This window comes from Aythya ferina (assembly GCF_964211825.1).
Source record: "Aythya ferina genome assembly, chromosome: 7".
NCBI lineage: Eukaryota > Metazoa > Chordata > Aves > Anseriformes > Anatidae > Aythya > Aythya ferina.
The window spans coordinates 36,838,683-36,863,636 of NC_140302.1; the positions used below are offsets into that span (position 1 = coordinate 36,838,683).

At 46.2% G+C, this 24,954-nt stretch overlaps 1 protein-coding gene across 2 annotated transcripts in view; it reads right to left on the bottom strand.

Annotated features, from left to right (window-relative positions):
• The window catches only part of TCERG1L (transcription elongation regulator 1 like), a 67,395-nt gene that overhangs the window by 11,880 nt on the left and 30,561 nt on the right, over window positions 1–24,954 (bottom strand). The window contains exons 5-9 of one of the 2 annotated variants that reach the window (XM_084525852.1): window positions 17,608–17,733; window positions 9,978–10,072; window positions 8,482–8,570; window positions 6,500–6,654; window positions 616–682 (exon numbers count right to left, since the gene is read on the bottom strand). In XM_084525852.1, the coding sequence (XP_084381978.1) occupies window positions 616–682; window positions 6,500–6,654; window positions 8,482–8,570; window positions 9,978–10,072; window positions 17,608–17,733 (532 nt within the window). Of the gene's footprint in view, window positions 1–615; window positions 686–6,499; window positions 6,655–8,481; window positions 8,571–9,977; window positions 10,073–17,607; window positions 17,734–24,954 lie in introns of both variants that reach the window. The other variant, XM_084525851.1, reaches the window with a different exon arrangement.

The following is a 24,954-nucleotide window of genomic DNA, read 5'->3' on the forward strand; positions in this document are numbered from 1 at the left end:
GTTACTGGCCAAAGGTTACATAGAATGAAATGCTCCTCAGGCACTGCTTAAACCAAACTGTTTCTTAATATTTTGGCAAGGGTAGGAGCTAGCTTATTTGGCACAGTTTTTCAGCCTCCTACTTCACAAGGATTTGAAGCACACATGGTGGTAAAGGTCAAATAAAAGCATGGCAATACAAATGCCTCTGGACATTTCTGAGCTGGTAGCTTGGCTGCAGTTTTGCCTGACTACAGCATCAAAAGAGATGACTGAAACCTTGGAATTCCTGATTGTAGTGAAAAAATGTTACTTCACTTTAATCAAGATAAGGCTTTTATCCAATCTCTAAAATAAGGACTTATCCTTGTGGTATTTTTTTTTAAGCAATTTAAAAATAAATAACAGTAACTCACACAAAAATGGATGATGTTTATGGGAAATAAATATTTTAAAAAATCATGGTGTTGGATGAAGAGTGGATACTTTCGAGAATGTGTTTCATAGTTTACTGATTTAGTTATCCATACAGAAGAAAATAGCATTATTTCTCTTTGCACTGATTTGACCGGACTTTAGTTTCCCAAGATTTTATATACATTATATATATAAAAAAAAGTAAACTTTAGAACTTACTTATTTCTCTTTATTTTGATGCTAAGATCATCATTTTCATCTCCCGGACAAGAGCTAACGCTTTTATCTGCTAAAGATAAATAAATAGAGCAGTTAGATTTGAACTAGATAAATGGGAATCCAAATTCCCCACATTAACTTTTCATTTCTCGTTCTTTGATTTCCGCTCAGGTATTTACTGTTTTGTCTCTGCACAGAGTATTTTAAAAATAACTTATTTCATTCAATCCTTAGAAATCCCTTCATGCAAATGGAAGCGATAGCAACAAACAAGGGCCATCTTCATTCTGAAAAACTGCTCACTGTTCATTTGTGACGTTTTTATAAAATCTCATTACTCTCACCTCTCTTCCCTTAAAAACACAACCACGAAGATGCTTCTGCAAAATTATTTCAGTCCTTGTAGTCTGAAAGATTCAACGGCGGTAACTCACCCCAGAGCTTATTTCTTACCCCGTTTCTCTGTTATATAAGCACATCTAGTGCCCCAGAGCAGGCTGCCCAGGTAGGCATCCAGATGGGCCTTGAATATCTCCAGAGAAGGAGACTCCACAGCCTCCCTGGGTTTTCATCTAAATTGACACGGACAGACCAGCAGAAGTAATGCCCCACTGGTGGCTGGTTCGTGCTGGGTATTTCTCAGTAGATCACCGTGTATCAGCTGAGAAACACAAACACCAAACTGGACGTGCTTAGCCTGGGGACACCAGAAAGACTAAGCTGAGCCTATTAGGTTGGTACTGGAGATGGCTCTTGTTATTTAGGAAACTATTAAAAAATAAATAAAAATTAAGTTAAAACTGAACGGGTTATGGAGATAAAACTCAACTGATGGCTTCACTGCTTCAAATAACTTTGTACGCTGAGATCTGATCTCACTGAAATCAAACCCATCCAGAACTCCAAGAGGTCTGCAGTAAAATAATTTAATACAAATAGAGATCAGTAATTATTCTGAAATGCATAAACTAATTTCAAGTCCCTCTTACTTGTCCAGGTACAATCATTGAAGCTAACAGAATTCTGGCCATTTAAACCAAGCTTCAATTTAAGAAACTTGTTCTTGGCTCATTTTTCCCCTTATTTTAGGGAAGTTACTTATATATTAGGGGGTTTTCAGCAAATATTAAGGTTTATTTATACTAAGTGCATGAGCACAGCACACACTAAATCGCTTCAAAAAGAACAATAGCGCAAATGCTAGCTGTAAGATTCGGGCATGTTGAAGACCACATAAGAAGAAAATACACAGAAAATTGAAATTATTTTGATATTTTTCTAACTATAACTTAAATGAATATATAACTTAAATGAAAACACTGAGAAGTGAATGTCATTTCAAAATAAGGAGAGTTTGATCTCAGCATTACAAATACATTAATCAATTTAATAATGTTTTAACTATATACAAATTCACAGAAACTATTATCTTTTTTTGCTGACTTCTTCATTGGGACACCCAATTAAAAATACAAAGAAATAAGAAAAATAATCCGTTCACTTAGATGGTGGAACGTAGTTCAACAGAGATAGTATAAAGCTATTAATGAGAAGTTGGACCTGCCAAAGCAGCAGTGCTCTTAGCTTTAACGATTGGTGCCATAACATGGAAAAGCAGAGTACCTGATGCTGTTTTCAAAGGCAGCTGAAGGTAAGGATGACTTAACTTCAGTGCTGACTGACCAAGCATAATCCTGTTCCTACCAAATTTCAGCACTAATAAAAAGAAGAAAAAGCCATGGCTAGCAGAGCAGTTGTGTTTATCAAATGCCACACAGAGCCTTTCCAGGGCTGGCTAAAGGATGCATTCAGTGATACTCCTGGACATTACAAATCCTGACGTGAAAGTATGTTCTTTCAGTAAAGAATGAAAAGAAAGCAAGTGGTGAGGAAGTCAGGTCCAAAGCAGAAAGCTCACATTTTCAACAAGGCAAGGGAAAAACTCACCAGTGATGAAAAATGATTATGTGAGGCTCTCAAGCTACTTGAGCCTGAACTCCATTTGAAGCCATCTTAGGAAAAGATCTACCACAGATTTCTGAAAAGAAGGCTGTATCATTTTGGATTCTTTTTGTGAAAAAAATCCATGGACTGTATATTTATGAAACCAAACCTTTAATTACCATATAACTTTCAGATAAAAGAAGCCCGATACAATACACCCTGATTTCATTATTTACTCCCACCCGCTGCCTCCTGATTTATATAACCTCAAGCTCTTCCACTGAATGATGACAGCCTGCATGAAGGAGGGACACTAAATCCTTCTTGCTTTGCTTGCATCAGTGACTTCTCTGGGTATGCTGCCTTGGACAAATGGAACAAGATTGGAGTCAGCATCATCGCTTAACATTTTGGTGCGATGGAAAACTCAGTAAAAGATGACAAATGGTATTTATACTCTCACTCAGGAACCCACTGAATCACATCATATCGCTGGACCTCTGGTAAGATTATAAACTGACTTTGAAAGGGAAGAAAGGCAATGGAGCACAGAATCTAATAATTAATTCAAAGCTTTGAGGAAGAATATTATTTGGCAGTAATCCTTCCATGAAATCATGAACCAGAGCATTGCCCCAGTCTGATGGCCTATCGAGCTTAGTGCCGATTAATTAAATCATTCAACTAATCTGTCGTGTAATGAATTTCAGTTCATTTTCCAGAACAAAAAAATTTACCACTATTTACCTGGTGAGTTAAAGCGTTGCCAATCCATTGGCAACACACACAAATCTGGTTTGTAGAGAGCTCTAGCTCTCTACATGTAAGGCTGTGAGTTAAATGCTTAACTATCTATGCTATTTGTAAGGACCAGGCTTCTTTTTTTTGTCTCAATACTAACTGGTTGAAAATATTTCTGGGAACAGAGTAGACTAAATCATCCCTAATTCTGAATGAGGATCATACCAAGTATGAATCAACATGCAATTTTTTGTTAACATTCGTTTTCTTTGTCTGAAAAAATATAAATTCCTGACCCTAACATCCAGACAAACAATTTTCTAAAAACAGAAAGAAAATATCCTTTTTCCACCTAAGTCTTTTTTCAGTTTTCCTATCCAATTCTCTTACCTTCCAGTATCCCCCGCCCAAACATGTCTTTTGGGGTTGATGAGGAGTACCATACTTGTAGGCTGATGTGCCAAGTTTCACCTCTGGATTTAATTAAGTATTCCTTTAAAGAATTGGTGCTCTTTCCTGCTGCACTAGCTTTTGGGTTTCCTCACCATTTGATTGTTTACAATAAATGGACAGAAATTCCAATAATTATGATGGAGTAAAGTGGAAGACTGGAGAGGTTACAGCCTGGGAAAAGTTTCTTATCCCCAGCATTATACTCGCTCTACTTCCCAAGCAAGTACAGCCTGTGCTTGTTTGTGGGGCTTAATGGAGCGCAGAGAGGCTTTTTAGGGAGGCACAGTGTCAGTCAGGAGGCGGCACAACTCGAGGCACATCAGGACTCTGGAAGAAACCACCAGGCTCTCCATTCAGGTGACTTCTCCCTGCTGGTGTGAGCTGTGTTCCTTGGTAGAGGCGCGGGAGAGGCTGTGGTCCTGCCTGACCATGAGGGATGGCCGGCTGGGAACCCACTGGTCGAGGAGCATGATGGCCTTGGACACCTCTACGGGAAGGAGCACTTTGTGGGGGCAGAGTAATTGATAAACGAGTAATTTTTCATTTATGCCTAAATTACAGATGCACTTGATCTTGCAGTGGAGTGATGCACAGATAACCTATAACACCCCATGAATAATTAAGCTTGCTAACTTTCTCGTTCCTTTGATTTAAAAATTCTAATTAAAACTCAGTGGCAGCAAGTAAGCTAAATACATCTGGCAGCCATTGTTGCAAACACACGGCTCATCTCTGTTATTTATTCACTCGAGATTAGAAGCTAAGAGAAATGGCAACAAATAATTTCTTTCACCTCAGCAGCTAATATATACTAATTATAACCCGACTGCCTCAAATACCAAGCAACCACAAGTCCCAGTTATATCAAGGAAGATGAAGACTATTAGCAGCAATGAAAACCACAGTCATAACAAAATTGGTCCATGAATCAAATCTTGGTGGTACTTATAGATAGATAACAAAGGATAGGAGTGAACTGGCAGACATCAGCAATAGTTTTAGAGTCTTGTTGTTAATTAATTATAGACCGTGAACCATGACCCTCACTTCTGTCTTTGGCTACCACGTCGCTTCGTCAGTAACTAATCGATCTCTCAATATATCCTGTAATAAAAACATATGCTCTTTTTTTCTCCTGAAGAATGAAATTCAGCAGATATGCTTTGCCATTTTAGATACTGAACCAAAGTTCTATACAAAAAAGACTTTATGTGAATTTGAAGCATCTGGCAATTTAAATTTAATATTTAATATTGAAATACTGTAATGACATTATATGCTGATAAGGACTACACTAACAGAAAAGCACTCTGCAGCATTTCTCTGTAGCATTTCCTCAGTAACGTTCTGCTAGTGACGATAACACAAATACTGATTTATTACTCACTTTTATCTACCTGTCAGCATCAAGTTTCAAGTCCAAAAAGGCACACTCACAATGTGGTTTTCAATAGTTAACTGGAAGTTTTCCCTCTGGATCAAAGCATGCATTATGGCACCTGACAGCACGCATATAAAAGACAGGTCACTTCATGAGGCTTGTAACGCCATCTTATTTCTAATTATAAAATGCTGTATTTTAAAGGAATGACAGAAGCCTAATTTTTCCCCCTCTTGGTATTTCCAGACCTCACCACTAATCAGCTGAAGGAGGTTCTGCTGTGAAACTGTTGCAAAGCTCAATATTCAAGGATGCAGCAGCACAAACAGCTAATCAAGACAGGCAGTGTTCCAAGTGACTGCCGCGCATACTAGATGTGCCCCCAGTAAAGGCAGATCCTATTGACACAGCTCCTACGTGACAGCCAGCGTAAAGCATCAGGAAATAGAGGAAGCACTGGGAGTGGAACCACTCCCAGTAACGATGCACAGGGAGTCAACTGGTGAAGCAAGAGAAGTTTGAGAGAAATGTGGCGGAACAAACTATGGGGCCACTAGTACACTAGCAGACCCAGGCTGACATGTGGGGTCACCGCTGGATTGGACACCACTGGGGACAAAATCTGAACTGGTCAGCTAAGCTATGGATAGCAGAATAAAAAGACAGGAAGAAAAGGTACAAAGCATGGGATGGGGGAACTGCCTCCACAAACCTTGTAGAGGAGTCGACAGCAAACCTTGGGTCGCTGACAAGTCAAGGCCCTTCTTTTAAACTGTATTTTGAACCACTTAACATGTATTACTGCACATCAGCATGTTATTCTTTAGCCAGGGCCACAAATTTCCCCTTCAGGAATCCACAGTGTTTAAAAGTGGTAGATTTACGTTGAGATTGAAGCACCCATGTTTCTATCTAACCTTTTAGCAGCCATTAGAGATTTACTGTTGGGAATCTTTTCCTCCTCTACAACCTGGTTGAATAATCATTAACTATGGCGTATCTGCTTTTGTGGAATAACTGAATAATGCATTGGTAATGCATTTGCAATGTACATCTTGGAAATAAGTGTAATAAAACATAGTGTCTTCTGAGATGTATTTTAAACGTCACAGATCCATCCAGTGTAAGAAGCCACCTGGTTCTTTATTGCCAGTAATGAGAACGCTCCATCCCCTAGTTCAGCACTTCAGGAGGGATAAATACCCTGTAATGAACATCAATTTTAATATGATACTTGGCACGAAATCTCTAAAGGAAAGCCATTCTAATCACGCTTATCAAATTCTCACCGTACGCACTTAGAGATCAAGACTGTTTCAACATGTGAGTTTAAGTAGAGGCAAATAATCACAGGGCGTTAGTTACTTGCTGCGGCCTCCAGCTTGCGCTTGTGCGGCGGGTCCTCGATGATCCTGTTGATGTCGCCACGGTGCTTCAAGTCCAGCGGCTTCTCCCACACCGATAGCTGCATTGTAGGGTTGAAGAAGAAGACCCGGTCATCTCCAGTCCAGACTACACACCTATTTCAAGTGATAAACTATGCTTAGATAATGTCAGATACACGTATGACCAAGAAATTAACTCTGAGTTGAATTCTCGTCTGTCACCGTTAGCTGTGCATGGCTGAGACTCATCTCAGACAACCTGCATGGGCAGGGAACAAGGAAAAGGAGAGGAAAACACAGTGAATGCTTTGTTCACAGCCAAAGAAACCACAGGAAAACATGAGAGCCATGGGCACTGGGACTGGGACGTGCAAGTGGCTGCAGCCCACAGCACCGAGCCCAGGTGATAGCCATGGGCTCTGGATCCAGTCTGGGAAACACGACTGAGCTGCTGCAGTGCAAGCCAGTCTTTGGACTTGTTCAGTTAAATAACTGTCTCAGCTTGACATCAGTTTTTGCACCTAAGTTCATTTTAAAACAGCTAACATAACATGAAAGTAAATAACACAGCCCCATGACACAGTCAGTAAAGCTCAGATTTACGCCGCCGAATCTGTATGTAAATAAACCAGCAGAGCAGTCATCTACAGCCTCCCTTTCTGAATTGTAAAGGAAACTAATAAAGAGCACATATTCACCCTGCCTTCCTCAAGCACATACACACGCTTATAATGGGAAAACATTGGTCTCTGATACATAAAGTGCTGGAAAGAACAAATGTTATTAGTAGAAGCCCTAATGCTTAGCTGTTATTAAAAGAAGGGATCAGAAGCGGTTAAAAAAAAAAATAAATCTGCTCTGGGTAAAAGACTACAAATATGAAAAACCCAAAAACCCTCCATCAATCCCTGCAAGGTACGATAGGATTATAACCCAACATTTTCTGTGTACCACTGGTAAGGCATCACCACTGACTTTGCCCATACACAAAATAAATATATGTATAACCTCTGCAGGAAAGAGACTCGGTAAACTTGAAACTAGCATCTTGTTTGGGAACAGCAACGCTGCCCCACGCATATGGGACTGGCAAAGCTATTATTTGACAGAGATTATAACCAGCATTTTTGGAAACCTGTTCTGTCTCTGCTGACATGCTGCTGTGCCCACGGCTCCTCTGGCCGCTCACGTGGGTGCTGCTGGTGTTCATTAATCACCCAGTGCCACCAGGTCTCGTGTGCCATCACCTCGGGTTAGAGGCTCTGGGCTCCCTTGTGACACCCCTTTACTTTTCTGCGCCTAATATCATCTGATGTTTAATTTAAAATTAATGTCCCTTTCCCCATGTAACACGTCACCTGTTCCTCCTCGATATAATAACAGTTCCAATTATCCACAGGGAACGCATGGTATTTTGTTTCAGTCACCGAGCACAAACTGGAGATGCAGATATTGCTGTGCTCATTTTTCCCTACAGAAAACTGGTTTGAGCATGAGTACTGGCCCTAAAAAGCAAGAACATTTCTCATGGATGTTGTATTTCCTCTTTGATCTACCCAAGAACTGTACAAACTGGGTTCTCAGCACGAGAGATCTAGGAAGACCAGGGCCCTACAGAACAATCCTGAGCACTGCTGCACAGAACTCCAGCAGTGAAGCACCCACCAAATCAGAAGGAAAACCACCGGCTGCTTTCTGCCAGAAGTGGTTTCTGGCCAAGCTGAGGTACCTCATGAATCCCAGGGAGGTGGCTCACACCATGTTTGCAGCTCTGTCCTCTCATTTTCGTTAAGTACATGATTAATGAGGAAAAGCCACACTGGAAGCTTGGAAAGGAATGCAGTGCTGCTACTTAACACCCAGGATAGTGTATTTTCCCCACGTAAAGACAACTAATGCATGTTTGGCAAGAGAACCAGCACTGATGAATGACTTTTATTAGCTCTAATTGCATTTGCTTACCATGGTGATCCTGGCACTGGAGTGGATGCCACGGGCTTGTTGCCATTTGCAGAACTGTCATCCTCATTTACTAGTTTAAAAGAATGATCCTTGAAAGAAAGATAGAGATTAGTCAACGAGTAAAACCGATACATAAGACTGCTACTGTCACACAAATCGCTCCCGTTAACACAAAGTGGATTACGCAAATTGCCTTTATTCCACTGACAGCTTCACGACCAACCAACTGCCTTGAGACCAGTCCGGATAAACTGGAAATAATCAAAAATGGTGCCCCACTTTCAGTACAAATGAAAAACCAGCAGGCACGCTTTTGTCCATGCTAATAGCTCACCTGGGACAGGGGTCTGTGTATTGCAACCACGAGGAGAGATTTGCCCAGAAGGGCTGGCTAACGAGGGGGGCAGGCTGGAGGAGGAGCGCTTCCAGCACCTGGGCAGAGCAGCAAGTCATGGAGCAGTGGGGTAGCAGCAAGGGCCAGGGCTGCGGGTGGCACTGGTGGGCAAGCACACACCTCAGTGGGCAAGCACACACCTGGAGGGAGCCGTCTGAGCAGGGGGGAGAACCAGGGAGCACTCAGCACCCCATGGAGGTTGTGTCCTGGCCATGGCATGTCCTGGCTACCACCACCTGCTGCTTGCTCGTGTGCATTTTTTCTGGTCTTGTGCAAAGACGTAACAGTGACAAGTGCTGAAACCCCATGGGGGAGTCCCGTGTGGGGACCCAGCCCCACTCCTGTCCCTGTCAACCCCCTCACCACAGGGATGGGTCCCTCTGCCTACGGCTGGCCCGTGCAGAGGGCACAGCAGCCAAGGAGGGTGCTGGGGCACAGCTGATATGTACGGGCAGCGAGCATTTCAGTGGCTTACAGAAACAAACTGTGAGGAGGAGGTGTGGGAGGAAGGCAGCGATCTAGCTCAGTGCAGTATCAAGACATGAGAAGCACGTACTTCAGGCAAATATAATAAAGCATGTATGCAGAGGTCTTTATTTTGAAAGCACTTGAAGCACCAAGGATGTGTCCCAGCACCAATACAGATGCAAATGTGGGGAACACCTGCAGAGCCTGGCAGGCAGAGAAGTTTTGCTTGCACAGAGCCTAAAGAAGGCAGCGTGATGGAAACATCAAATTTAAACAAATATTTGAACTCCTTCCACATCTCCCCCTCAGGACAGAGCTCCTGGTGTGCATGGAGGAGATGTGTGGGTGAAGTGCCCGCTGCAGGGCAGCTCTGGGCACCTTCCCCACCGCTGCCTCCTGAGCCCCAAGGCTGCAGCCGAGAGCATCGGGGCCGACCCCCTGACACTGCACTGACAGAGCTCCGCAGAGCACTAAGACAAATTAAACAGATAGCTCTTTACGATCGACTGGAGGAAACAATCCTCAATTGACAGCAGAGCTGCAGGTCACAGAGCAGTCCTTTAGAGTGACTCCGATCCGCGCAGCTCGATAGCTTGAAAAGGGTTTTAAAGGAAGACAGAAACCCACAGCAGACCTTATCGCCATCCCGCTCCACTGGCGCGCTTTTTCTGTCGGCGTGCAAAATCAAGGCTGGCGGGCAGGAGGGCCGGCTGGATTCCTTCCCGGTACCTGCCAGGAGAAAGGGTCATTGGGCTGGGTGCAGGCAGGGCATGGCCGGCCACACGTGGGGCTGAGCCCCCTGCCCCTCTGCCCCCCAGCCCCGGCCCGGTGGCAGCAGCAGGGGCCGGCAGGGCCTGCAGGCCGCGGCTGGGCTCTGCCTCGCCTTCCGCAGCAGTCGTGGCTGAGCTTTTAATTGCTTTTTAATTGGAGCTGCTGTAAGAACAAGCCCCCAGCCCTCCCCTTTCACACGGCAGCTGGCTCCAAGCGAGGTGCCCAGCGCTGGGGGTGTTTCCACGGGCTGCAGGAGGTCGGTGAACAGCGAGGAAAGGCAGAAGGGCAGCGGGCATCAGACAAGCCAAACAACCAGAAAAAAAGTGTTTTTTTTCCACAATGGTGAAAGTGAGTGGTGACGGTAGCGGCTCCAGCAGGCAGCACACAGGGCTGGGGATGCAGGTGGCCGTGTCGTGCGGCCCTGAGCATCCCCCCGAGGATAAAAGCCCCCAAAACTATGATTGGGGCCCCACAACACAACATTTAGATTCTTGCCTTAAATCCTACAACATTTTTGGCACCGTTAAACAACAAATGGTGACAACGTTTGGACTCACTCAAGATAAAACCCCAAGAGCAACACCCTGACCCCCAGCACCACTGTGCATACATCCCCGACGAGGTCCAGCACCGCACCAGAATTACCAGAGGAGGCTCGAACCCCCCTGAAACTGCTGCTAAAGCAAACTGCCCACCCTGCCCGTGTGGGGTACGCCACCAGCACCCCGGTGCAGCACTGCTTGCACCCCGAGCACGCTGCTCGAGGGCTCAGAGCTCGGCGCGCTGCAGATGGGGCAGCACGGACGGACTGCTCCCATCCCCAGCTGTTGCGGGGCACTTTTTGCCTTCAGGATGGACTAAAACTTGGGTAGAGGAGCTCGAAGGAACTGTTGGCACGTGCTGCTGCTCCAGGAGGGCGTATTACGGAGTTGATTCGGGTGTGAAATGGCATTTGATTAATTTGGAAATTACTTAGCAGAAGAGACGTACCTGCAACAGGAACTACATCAAGGGCAAGGCTGGAGCCCACAAAGTGTTTGATTCCCTTTCTCCACTGAATATATCACAATAATAAAAATTTAAGTATAAGTCATTTTTCTCAGAAGACAACTTACTCAATTTTTATGGGTAATGAAGAAGAAGATTTACAAATCATATCAATTAATTTCCACATTAAAGGAGCAAGGAGAAGGGAGCAGCTAATATATATCAAAAGGATCTCTAAATCTATCGTTCTTCATTGGACATCTGCTAGCAGGGAATCACAGCATTACTGCAGAAGTTCAGCTTTGAACACGGATAAATTACATCCAGCTTCATTTTGCCTGCAGGTGGTCACACCTCTGCCTTCTCCTCCCGAACTTCCAAAAGGCTCAGAGCAGACAGCCAGAGAGCCAAAGGCTGGAGACATCAGAGGACCTCTCTGGATCCTGCAGGGAATTTCTCAGTGATGACAGGCACAGCAATGCCACACATACGGCTGGGTATTTTCCTACCAGGGACACCAGCGCCAGTAGGAAGAAACTGACCCCAGGACGCTCATCTTCAGCCAAGAGAAAAACCAGGGTCCCGCTGATAAATATGAAGGCACATTTCATTCCTCAATCTGAAACTAAAAATTTTACTACAAAGTTTAAAAAAAGAACAACCTACAAAGGAAATGCACTCTTGTTCATGTCCATAAATGGTGGCACAAGCCATAAAACTCACACCAGAAGAGCTGTATGATGAAAAAAGCATAGCAGAAAGGACGCCTGAGAGCCAAGGATGTTTCTCTCATTCACCACTTTGTGAAGTCTGGAGGCACAATTATAGCACCTGGCTGAAATTCCACTCTGCTAACACATTCTCACACTCTAGAACATGGCAGAGGAAAGATGTGCAGCTTCTTCACCCTCATGAAGGTACTTCATTACCTTGCCCCATGGCTTTCCATCTCTGCCTCTGGCACTGCTGCTGCTCCAGGGATATTCTTGGTTTCTGCTGCCACTTGGTGTGGGTTTTAAATCAAACAAAGGTTTTAAATCCAAATAGCATTAACATGCCTTCTGGAAACATGCTTGTGGAGGATGAAAGGAACCTTGAGACACCTCCCTTGTAGCTCCTTTACAAGCCAGTGCGGGTGCAGTGGCATGGAAGCAGGAGGAAGAGCCCCGGTATGGAGGCAGTTTGCAGGCTGCGGGCTCCCAGCACGGTGTAAGGTAGTGCTGCTGAATGGTGCTGTGCCTCAGCGCATCCAGCTCCTGGCTCTTCTGCTCCTGCCAAGAAGTAATCCCAGAAGAAAGAGCTCTGGAAGGCTAATTACCTCCTGGTGAAACTGTCATACACAAGCTGCTGCTCAGACAAGGCAAAGCCCTGACTCTGCCACGCAAAGAAGGAGCTGAATGTGGAGCAGCACACTTGGACAATGCTGAACAGACCTTGGGTTTATTTTTCTTTTAGTAGGGCAATCACATCAACTCCAATTCCAGCTCTATTTCTTTCTCTTCCTACCTATTTCTCTAATCCTAGAAGAAAAGAAAAAAGCTAGTTCGATTCTTCTGGAATCTCCATTGCCATGCTGATTTAAGAAGTAGCCAGGAACTCTCATTCATCCACATGGATACGTATGCGTACATGAAGAACACGTTTACCTTGCTGGCATCATTTGTTAACTGACAATTACATAAATTAATAAAAATGGATAAATGTCAACTGGTGGATTTAAACAGACTGTTGCACATGTGAAGCTCAGGGGAAGTTTTGCACCCCTGACACTGAAGACTGAAACAGGTGAGAGAAGCTCCAACACTCCCACAGCTCAGGCAGTTCAGGTTTGATGCAAAGGAAGGTCCGATGTACGTTGCCACCGCTGCTCTGACCCTGCTCTCCAGCAGCTGGAGGCTGTCTTGAAGTACGAAGCACGAAGGCGGCCGCGCTGACCACGCCTGGAGCCTCACACACCACTGTGCTCACTCCTGCTTGAACCTTACGCAGTTCCACTCGGAGACTCTCTGTGCTGGCAACGCCCGAAGCAACTTCTCAGTTTTTCTCCTTTGAAAAGCTCTCTCACATCATCTGAGCAGGGATCTGAGGCCTCACGGAGGGACTTGGGTGCTGTGTCTTCTGCCAGAAATAGCGTGCCGCCAGCGCAGCACACCTACGTGGGCTCCTGCAGCACACAGCTCGCGCAGCACTCACACGTGACACAGCCTTCCACAAAATGCTGGGTAGTCAGGACACGTGAAATAAAATGGAAAAAAAAAAATAAAGAAATAAAAAATAAAGAATTGGGCTGAACTGCTGAAAGTCACTGGGCAGGTCAGGAGTCAGTATTTTTATATCCACAGTGACCACTGAGATGGGTTTTCCCCAGACACCGAAGTTTCAAGCCTGTGTTTCCTCCGTCTAGCTTCAAAACCCTGAGCTGGCTGAGCTCCCCGGGCTCAGGTGGGGCTGTGTGAACGAGGGAACCCAAGCCTGAGATAAAAGATGCAGAGAGCCGAAAGCGGTGAGGCCAGAGGCCAGGTGGGACTCATGGACTGCTCTGCGTGTGCAGGAGAACGTGAAACAGAGCACGGGCAGGGCTGCTCAGATCACTGAAGACTTCTTCTGGGCCTTGTTAGCTCATTAAGGATCTCTTCTTCTCGGCACATGCCAGAAAGAAGAGTGGGCAAGGTGAGGCATTGACCGCTATTGGCAACTGGTGCACGTCTTTCCTCGGGTTTACTCTTTTCTCATTAATCAAACCTTTTTTCTTCCCCTCTTTAACTTAAGTGCATAAAATATACTGCAGGCAGACAATTAAGGCACCGTGACGTATCTCCAGCATAATCGCACGGCATTTTTTGCCCCTAAACTTAGCAGCATAATTACCAGCAGCGCGCTCCCACAGCCACCGCAGCGCTGCTGGGGGATGCGCCGGAGGCTGGAGGATAAGGAGGCCTGATTAGAGAGATTGCTCCCAGCCTCCGCGGCAGGTAGAGAGACATGAATAATTCACAGGATGAAAAGCAGAGGTGAAGTAGCAAAATTATCAGACATCTATTACAGAGGATGTAGGCGTATGACTATAAACATGTTAAATGCAGAATTAGAGAGGATGAGGAAGAGGAGGTCTGATTTACCCCACGAGATGCTCTGGACAAAGAGCGAATAAAACTGTTTGGCAAAGGTTTTTAGAGGCCACACTCCTGTTACTCTCAAATGTAGGTTTAAAATTTTGACTCAGTGTTGCAGAGAAATGGATTTATTTCAAGTGCACAATCCAGGCGCTCTGCTTTGTGCTAGCCCACCAGTTCTGCTGTATGCCAGTCCTGTCTCTCCCCACAGCTTTTTTTTTTGTTTCTTTTGTGTTTTTTTTTGAGCTTAGCCTAAAACCCACATGGGGCGGATGCCCAGCTCCTCCCCTGTTGCTCACTGCTCAGCCACGGGCTGCTTTCACTGCTGGCTCCATCCCTGCCCTGCTCCCGCACGGCTGGGTCCAGTTTCCACCCACCGGCACCGCTCAGAGCAGCGGGCACCTCCTGGCATCATCTGCTCCTTCCCGCACAGCTTATTTCACCCCTTAATTGGTGTGGATATTCTGCTTTCACCCTTTTCTCTGTTATGTGCCACACGCTGTGTTTCCCACCTTAGCACATCTCTGCTTGAGCAGCTTTGTCCTTCCCCACCAACCCCTTCCCACTCACTCCCTTATTTTCCCAAAGGCTGGTAACAACACAGCAGCAAAACGAGGACAAATTCTCTGCCTGCTGTACCACGGCACGGGCTCTGTGCCTGGTGCGGAGGCTGGAGACGAGCAGCCAACGCTCTCCAACAGATGGCATTTCCCCAGACAGGGCGCAGGGTGCACAGCACCCCCCGTCCTGATCCACCGGGACCAGGCACAGCACCGGGCTCGTGCCTCGGCCTCCCCCAGCACCAGGCACTCTTACCTACCCCAAAACCACCCAATCTGTGCTTGTCTGCAGTCTTCTGCCTGGGTTTACCTTCTTCTCTCGGCTGCAGCCCCTGTGCTATTTCTCTCCCAGCTCTGTACACCCCTGCAGGGCTGTCCAGGCGAGCTGCAGTCAAACAGCTCCGCCAGCTCCTGGCGCCGCTCCTTGCCCTGCTCTTTATGTGCAATTCCTATTAAACTTAAATCGAGTTCAAGATCTGGGCCCTGACCCGAAGCACTCGATGGTCTGAGCGCTGAAGATCTGTGAGGTTATGCGGAGCTTTGTGCGGGTGGCAGGGACCAGCTCCACTCCTGTACGGAGCGTCGTGTACGAGGTGTTTTGCCCTTGACTGTAAGGGGAAAAAAAAATCATTGCTACTGGTTGTTGGATATTTCCAGCTTCCAACACAAAAATAAATGCTTACTAGAAGCCAGGACCACTGCAAAGTTTACTACTTGTGCTCCAGAAATACAAAAAAACATAGATTAATTCTGTCTTCAGGAAGGGAAGTTTTTTGCATGTCCTTAGGGGCCCTGTCTCCCCAGCTGACTCCACAACCGGGGCAGCTCCCGGGGTTTTGTCCAATTCTCGCTGTTTCATAACAGCTTTCTGAAGTGCACGCTTCCTTTTCTGCAGTACTTTGAGACTGATGTGTGAAAACACCTTTATTACTGTTATTTGCCCCTAATTATGATCCTTTCTTTGATTGCCTTTCCAATGGAAATAATGATAGCTTGTAGAAACCTATAGAAAAGCGTGTGATCTCCCGAAAAACATTAAAGAAAAATCCATACTAAACTTGAGTGAAATTGCCATTTTTCTTTTAAATGCGGTCAGCAGCAAATCAAAGATGACAATCGGAGGAAGATGAATGTGTTTTCTATTTTCAAGGTAAGGCCAGAACCAAAAATAGAGCGCTCATCTTATTTACATCACTTGTATATGTGCAGAAACTGAACGATTGCTCTTCCAAACCCACGACCTTTCAACACCACGGCCCTTTGATTTACACAACCTATTGACCAAATGCCACACGGGCCTCGTCATCAAAAGCCATCCGGGCATCGAAGGCTTCACACGGTGTAACCCTCCATCAGCACGATGGGTGGAAGAGGGAGGTTTGTGTCCACACGTCCATGAAATTCCTCTGGCGTGAAACGGAGTGCAAAATGAGGACTGCGGTTTTGCAGAGCAGCAGGACTCTCACACAGAACTTTGTCCTTCTGCACATGCGTTCTTTAACCAGTTTTAGCATTTCTTCCATCTCTTGCTCCTGCCCAGAAAGCAAGTCAATAGCAGAGGAACACACGGATCTTACAGAGGAACTGCACCAAGGGTAAAAGAAGTAGGTGCTTAGCTAAAGCCAACTAAGCCAGACAAGAAACTTTAAGTCAAAGTATATCACAGGAAATGTGTATGAACCTTCTTTCAGTCTTGTATCTGTCAGAACATTTTCAAAAATTCCCAACCCGAAGTGGAATGCTCAGCAAAATAAACTCCATCAGAAGGTCTAACGCAAGACAGGTCTGAGGGCGGACAGACCTGCTGCAAAGAGAGCCTGCAGCTCCAGGCAGGGCTTTGCCTAGCACAGCTGACCCTGAAACTTTTATCGTAGCTGTGGGTAGAGCCCGTGAGCATGATGCACCCACAAGGCAAGGGGCTTAGCGGGATGAGCGATGGCTTTTACACAAAACCCTGCACACACACAAGTACAGCCGCTTCTAACACGCAGCTTGCAACCCCTCCACAACCATGCTAATGCCGCCTAGGTGTGAAGAAATGGTGTAAATGGTGTCATCTTCTAGGTGGGGAGAATTACACCAGAACTGATACCTAGTAATTCCTGGCAAAGCCCAGCATTTGCCATGAAATCAGCTTGCAGCACGCCCAGGCACGGAGGGCTGCGGCCACCCCGGCGGGCAGAGGACAGCACATCCTCACTCCAGAGGTAGGATTTCACCTCCACCAAAGCTCCTGTCCTCCCAACATGGCAGTGTGTAAGGATTTCTTGTCAGTAGGAAAGATGTTCTCCATTTTCTATCGAAATCCAATCTGGTTTTGGTCATGATCTGCAAAGGTGTCCGTGTGGATCTGAACAAAGCCACGAGACTTCTTCCAGCTTTTGGGAGAAAGCACCGGCTCCCTCTCACAACAACACACGCATTTACATGAAGATGAATAAAACAGTTTTATCACTCAGTACAGCACAAAGCATCCTCTGAGACTGCAGCCAACGAGGCTTCATGGAGCAACTACCCACAAGATAACCACGTTATCACTGCAATGCTTGTGAGTACCATTGGCATGGGAAATGAAAAGCCCAAGGACATTTCACAAACTTGCCTTTTGTGGCATCAAATGCAAAGCTACTGCCAGTTGCCAGACCGAGCAAACGGGATCTGAAACGCTCTGCAAACACTTGTAATTAGCTAAAGCAAACGCCATAAAATTTGAGCGGATTTTTTAAGGGCCCCCCATTACCGTGCGGGATGGAAAACATGGTTTGGTTGGACGTACACAGATCCCCAACATATGCTCCAGTAATATAATCAGTCCAGAGAAACAGAAACACACCTGTGAATGCCTGATCCATCAGGTTGGCTGTCATGAACGTCACAGCTGGTGCAGACACAGCAGTTACCCTGGCGACTTGCGTTGGCATCAAAGGACTCAGATGAGCATCCACTCTGGAGGCAGAACCTGCATTCGAACCATAATGAAATCACTTTTTCTTTCCAGCAGACAAAAACGCCTTCAGAAAAATCTCGTCTTTCAGCCGGATTTCACATAATGCTTGTTCAAGCTCCTGTGAAACATTTCTCTCTACGCTCACTCGGATGGTTAAAACAATAGGGGCTGAGTTTATTCGAATTACACGTCTTGCCTGAACGTGATGCCCATTGATTTTTGGCAAATAAGTACAGGTGGATATTTTAAATTACTATAAATGCGTTCCCCAAAACAAGAATTTCCAAGAACACATTAGGGTGTTCAGAACAGACGTACAGCCAGATCAGTTTTCTTCTTTAAGACTAAACAACACACCTCCGATTTCTGCTCATTACTCATCACCAACCATGTGTGTCCCATTCTCCTCACGGGAAATATTTTGCCAATAACTTACACCAGCAGCTTTCTCCACGTGAATCACAGCCTGCTCACAGACAATCCACAAAACAGAAAACCACTGCATTGCCCACATGCGATATTCGTGATAAGGTAGTGACCCAGACATGCTGCTAAAATCATAATTGAACTAGGCTACTTAATCCTCGAGAACTTGTGGCTATTGCTAAATTTAAGGTCAAACCTTAAGCACTCTTTTCCTATTATCTGTATGTCTGGACTCTGCGCATTTTTTCAGAACCTGGAGGAGATCACATCATCTCATTCCCATTTTTGCCTCCATGCCCCGTTGACCAGCTGCCATTTCAAGACTGAGCTGGCAGCAGGGACACCTCCAAGTTTGATATGGACCGAGAATAAAACCTCATTTCCCAGGCACGTCTCAAGCTGCAGAACTTGTAGGGTTCAACTCCGTGTCCACTGTCAATGTTTCCACTGATTTGTGTCTTGGTTCCCAGGTGTCCAGGCAGCCGATTAAGCACAGCTCTCACTGGCACGGGGAACACTGATCGCTTCCCCAAACATGACTAAGACACCTCATTATGTTATATTGCCACAATGGTTACTCTGATGTCCTTTTTCTTCCTCAAAACTATGGTTATGGGTACCAGCTCGCCTAGTGCCCAGGCAGAGGGGTAATTTCTCCTTGTTCTGACACGGAGGTGGCACACACAGCCTGCTGCTGCCCACGCTGCCTTCCCCAGCCTTGAAGAATATACTACTTGGTAAAGGATGAGGTATTCATTTTAAATGTAAATGAAACACCTCAGAAAAACAAGATTGCAGTCCAGCAAGGAAAAGCTGAGTTCCAGATGTGCAGAACGAAGCACAGACAGCGTTACTCAGTGTTATTCAGAAAAAAATCCTTAACTTTGGGCTTCAAGGGTGCAGGCTCAGGCCTCAGGAGAAGCAAAATGCCACCTTAAGGTGCGTGTTCTGCAAACTAACGGCACTGATGCTACACACAGGCTCATTTTCTCACACGTGCACACCCCAGGAAGGTGAGCACACCCCGCAGCTGTGGCACCACGACACATCCAGCTTCAGATCTCTGTTTTGTTGCCTCCTCCGAGCCTTGAAAATCGTAAGAATGTGAGAAGATGCTTAATATTTTTATGGGCTTCTTCCCACACTTCGGCTTTCCAAACAGCCAGAGCAGAGCCCCCCGCACCACCAGTGCCCAGACAGCGCTGAGCCTGCCCGGCTGCTGGGAGCACGGAGCGAGAGGAGAGGGACGGGAACACTTCAAGCTGGCAGGCACAGCAGGGATTTGCACAGCACTGATTTTCTTGAGCAATAACTCAGTGCCATCAGTAGGGGGAAGGGGCCAGGGAGCACAGCAGCAAGGCTGTCTCCTCCCCAGGACAGACAGAGCATTGCCCTCGCTAGGGCAACGCGGGTACCTGGGAGAGCCTGGCAAGGCTAACTGCAAGCAGCTGGAGGGAAGGCTCCAGGAAAGGAGGCTGTCTATTATTTCTCTTTATCTTTAGCCATTAAGTCAGTACAGGAGAAATTCTGCCAGACATGATCACTTGTGTGAGAGACGAACTGCCCTGTGCTATAATAAATTTAATCCACGCTTACTTTGAAGGAAGAACGACAAGTAAAGTACTTACAGGAGAGGAACAGGACACCGGGATGCTTCTTGTGCTACCTCAAACGCAAATCAACGTCAGGCCACAACCACGATTATGTACAGATAAAATTGGAGCAACTTCATAAGGTGCTTCATTATCTCCCGCGTGTCGCTGTAGATTAGCTCGCCTCTTTTTTTTCCCTCCATCAAAACATATGTTGCACGCTGAAACGTGATTTTGCGTTACACAATTTTCACTGCCTCTTTATGGTGATTTATTATCACATCCAGCAAAAATAAAATTATCAGTGCATCCTTCAACATGATGGAAGCAATTAGCTCAGAGCTCCCATCCAGACTTGACTCAAGCATATACACACGGATATTTTTTCATACTGCAGATCAAGTTCAACAGCTTAGTTTAATTTTATCTTACGCTCACCAAATAAGCTGGAATGATTTAAGGCAATCATAACATTTAAGGAATAAATATTTATGCTTTCTAGTTCTTCGTGCTCATAAAAAAAAGCCGTCTTTGCAATGGATGAATTTAGAATACAAACAAACCCGGTGGATTTAGTTGAATGTCACCATGCAATCCAAGCTTTCAGGATGAACTCAATATAACCTGGGCTGCAATAATACCAAAATGTGAACCATAAAGAGCCCGGCACCCACCCACACGTACCCCCTGCGCTTTGTGATTAAGTTTAAGAGAAATTTTACTACAAAACCACTCTGAGAGGGAGGAGTAGAAAAGTCATCTTTCCTATCAAGCCTCCGAATGCTGCTGTGCCCAGCAGAGCACCGACTGGCGAGTGGTGCGTTTTGGACCCCGTGATCTCGGAGGTCTTCTCCAACCTTGATGATCCCACAACGGTTCTATGACTTTGGGAACATCTGTCTGTGTTTAAGATCATCTCAGAGCAGATGCATTCTACTGTTGTTTAGAGATTTAAGAAGCCCACCTCTCCATGTAACCGTGGCAATGATGTTGCAAGGCCAGAGGAGGACAAGGCCAGACAGCTGAACCCCCCTGGGCACAGCCCGCGGCCACGTCAGGGCCAGCTGAGCCCCCGGGGAGCCGCTCACCTCCTCTCTGCACCACGAGGCATGGCACGGCAAGAGGGATGTGCCTCGCTGGGCACTGTGAATGCAGCTGGCAAGACGAAGGTTTGCTCGGCGAGGGAGGTTTCCTGTTTTGCACCTTGTTTTGTGCTTGGAACACGGCTGTTTTGGTTCCTCTGCTTTGTCAGAAACGTATTCTTGCTGTCTGCATGCATATTCATTACACTCTGCTGCGTACAGATAGGATCACCCTTGTTTTTATTTTTTAAGATGGCAAAATATGTCAGTGGAATAAAGCCCAAGAATATGATTTTCAGAACTGTACCCACGGCTGAAGAGCAGAAAACCCATTAACGGTATAATTTTGTTGACTTTCAAGTCACTGATGCAACGCTGAAAATCCCACAGTCAATAATAAGCCCAGCAGGTACTCCCAGATATGCTTCTTTCTAAGTCAAATATGAGCTGCGATGGTTCTTTTCTACATCCAAATTGAAATGTAATGAGGGAATCTATTAACAAAGAGTATTAAATATTCAGCACTCTGGCTCTGCTCGGCAAAGGCTTTACCTTAAAACTTCCAGAGGGACCCGCGAGCAACGCTGACGTCTCACAGGCTTTGCCCTTTCGATACCATTTGGAAATTTTCCTCTTTTGGAAAAGAAAAACAACAAACAAGACCCAACCAACCAAAACAAGAACAGCCCAAACCAGGACACAACCTGTAAATACGAAATAAAATGCTAATATTGAACCTGAAATGCTGGCAGAGCTGTCCTTGCTGCTTGGCTTGGCTGCTGTTTCTCTCCGCCGTGGGTACATGCAGAAAGCAAGTCCTTGGGGAGCAGAGAGCATCACCCTGAAACCTGCCATCGATTCTGGATTTGTTTTTGATAATAAACCCGAACGTGCACAGCCCCACGGAGCAGACAAGAGCAGTGCTGGACAACCCAGAACGACACCGAAGGAGAAATCCTGGCCCCGAGCAAATCCAAACTCCCTCATCTTCCACAGGTTACTCCAGAGTCTCCTGGCTTCTGGGGGTTTTTCAAATGAAAACCTGTGCACAGCAAGCGAGGAAGCACCTATCAACAACCTGATGGGATACAACAGCAAATTAAGAGAAAACATCACACAACAAGCCAGGGACTTGTGCCCATACCACAACAATAACAAGTGCTGCAAACAGTGCTCCCACTGCCTGCAGGAGGACCCCTGGTTTGAAATGGGGCCGTATTTCCCCGATCTGATAGATGTGTTGTGTCCATACGAACATTAAGCGTAAGATGGACACATGGGGTAAGTCCTTCTGGGCCGGCACCCTGCTCCTAACACACAGCTAATTGCAAACATTGAAGGAAGAGCACAACGTGGCTAGGATGCAGTGACACACAGGGAAAAGGTGTAGGGATAAAGCAGAGAACCAGCACAATGTTTCAGGGCACTTCCAGACCTTCCAATAACCACAGCTCAAAGAACGGAATAATCCTTAATGGGCTCTTTTTGTCCACGGATGTGTGCTACACCCATTAAAATAAGAAACCTTACAGCTACAGAGAGGTTTTTACATTTACAGAGCTCTGGCCTTGAGCAAGCAGGCGTGCAGCCAAACCGGGAAGCAAGTCCTGGGGCTTTTTGGTTTGTTTTTTGGTACGAACATACATGCTTGTTCAGGAATAGCTGGCGCTGAGCCTGTGAGGTGTTTGGGGCCAGGCACCATCCACAGCTCTGTTGGGTTTCTATCAGTTGGCTTGCAAGGCCTATGGAGACGTCCTGGCATCCTTCACTTGTCCACACGTGCAGCAGCTGCTCTGCTCAGACCGAAGGCAGTGCTTCCCGAGTGTTTGAGGAGACGGATCGACAACAGAAAACAAACAGCAGTGGGCACCTTCGAAGGTGCCAAGAAAAAAAGTGCACAAAAAATGATATAAAAAAAAAAAAGAAATGAGGTCGTTTGTGGTCCAAACCACCCCGTGGTAACGCAGGCTCACTGGGTTGCTGTGCTCCTGGCTGCCTGCCCGCCACACAAACAGCAGCCCTGTGGGCAAGGAACATTTTTCATCATGAAATTTTAAAGGAAAATTTAAAGGAACGTTGCACCAGCTCTGCATCATCTGGGAGGTACGGGCAACGGCGACAGGTTTTTTTCTTAAAAATACATTTTAAAAATACGCAAAACAGCTGCTTGGAATTCTGCATGATGTTATAGCTCATTAAAAAGAAATCAGGGATCCCAAGAAAGCAACCTTGGCACCCTGTCTCTCACTGGCTCCCTCTGTTCTCAGTGCTGCTCAGGTCTGGCTACCTGCAGAGAGCACCAGGTGGGGCAGTCCCAGCTGCTGAGAGGTACAAAAAGATGTTTCAGCAGACACCAAAACCAAAATAATTTGAGATCGTTTTGTTGCTGATTGATATCCTCTCCCAAAGCCAGGGAGCCTCAGAAGTGCTGAAGAACGTCGTTTTTCCTATTTCAGGGGCACAGCTCAGGGTTTTCACTCCTGGCATTTTCCCAGGTTTATGGCAGGAATCTGGGAATATTCTCTGACAAATCTCAGACGAGTCTCCAGGACGACGAAGGCTCAGCAGCTCTGCTCTGCCAACAGTGCCACCATGGCACAACCCGCCCAGTTCCGATCTACAGCCAGATTTGGGATCTTGAATATCCCATTGCCATCAGCTCCCCAGCTTAGACGCCCCACATGAAGGCAGACACTGCCCCTGAAACGATGCCACCGCTCCTGCAGCACTGCATCTGCTGGAAACTGCAATTATTTGGTTACAGATGTGCGAGCGCGGCTCATCCTGATAACCTCCACGTTTTGAAAAAGCACCAATATTTTTAGAAGCTTAAAGAAGCTTCGATAAATCATGTTAATTACCGCTAGCCCAAGCCAGAAGAATTGCAACCAGCTTCAATTTTTCACCTCAAACAAGCACTGGAAGTGCGGAGAGATGCTTTTTGAGACCCGAACACGAAGTCCAAATGTTAATGTGCTGACAGCACCAGCACCACCAAACCCACACCACCTCAGCCAAGGCACACATCAAGGCTCCTGTGCCTGCCAGCAGCACCCCCAAACCTCAGCCCGAGCACGGAGCAACCCCGAGCACTTCTCACTGGGGCTCTGGGCAGCGTGCTTCCCACCTGCTTGCCCCCATCCCACGACCAGTGCCAGGAAAAAGCTCCCAGAATATTGGTTTCCATCGGCCTTTCATTGAGCTTACACCGTGTTTGACTACACAGCACACCTGCAGAGCACAAATTTACCTTCTGGGGGCTGGCAGCTACTTTCTGCTGTTCTTCCAAAGGCAATCCTGCACGGGGGATGAGCAAAGCTTTGGGCCCTTCTAGAGGCATAGGAATGGGAACCAGAGCCACACCAGCCGGGATCACAGCACAAACAGATTTTCTGCTCTGGAACTGGAGCAGAGGAGAACACGTCTCTGAAACAACCACGTGAAGTAAGAAGCGATCAAGCAGATGGTGTAAATCAGAGCAGCGTGTTAGTGCTGGGTTGGATCAGATGTGTTTGGGGTAAAATGAGCCACTTCGTAAATCCGTGTATTGAAACCAATTCTACTGTGCTCCTTGAAAAGAGCCGTGACAGACTTGGATTTAAGTCCTCCCTTCCTCTGAAGGCCATTATGCTCAACAAACATCTGCTAATGAGCCATTATTTGTTTAAAAACAGAACTGTGTAAATCTGCTCTGAGTGCACTAAAGAAAAAGACAACGCTAGGTGAGAATTTCAGCTGTTTCAGCTGGCTCTGCTGTGAGCTGAGCAGGTCTTTTTATTTGTTTTTTAAATAATTTGAGCCTGAGCATTATTTCCAGATGAAATTTGCACAATTTGGTGAGGATTTATGGGACTCTTGAGCTTCCCTCCTAGATCTGAGAACATCTCAGACTGTTTCAAATCCAAACACGGCCGGAGCCCTGAGCCGCATGGAAAGCTGCCGTGGTGGCAACCCAAACCCAGCGTTTGGGGAGCCCAAAATTTCTGCTTGGGAGAGCCAAACACAGAGAGGCTGGAGGGAGTCGGTGTTCCCCCACTAATGAGGGCAGCCCTGAAACCTGACTACTGCCTCACGCAGGGATTCAGCCATTTACAGAGACAGAAATACCGGGACCTACCGGCAAGCGAAACTGC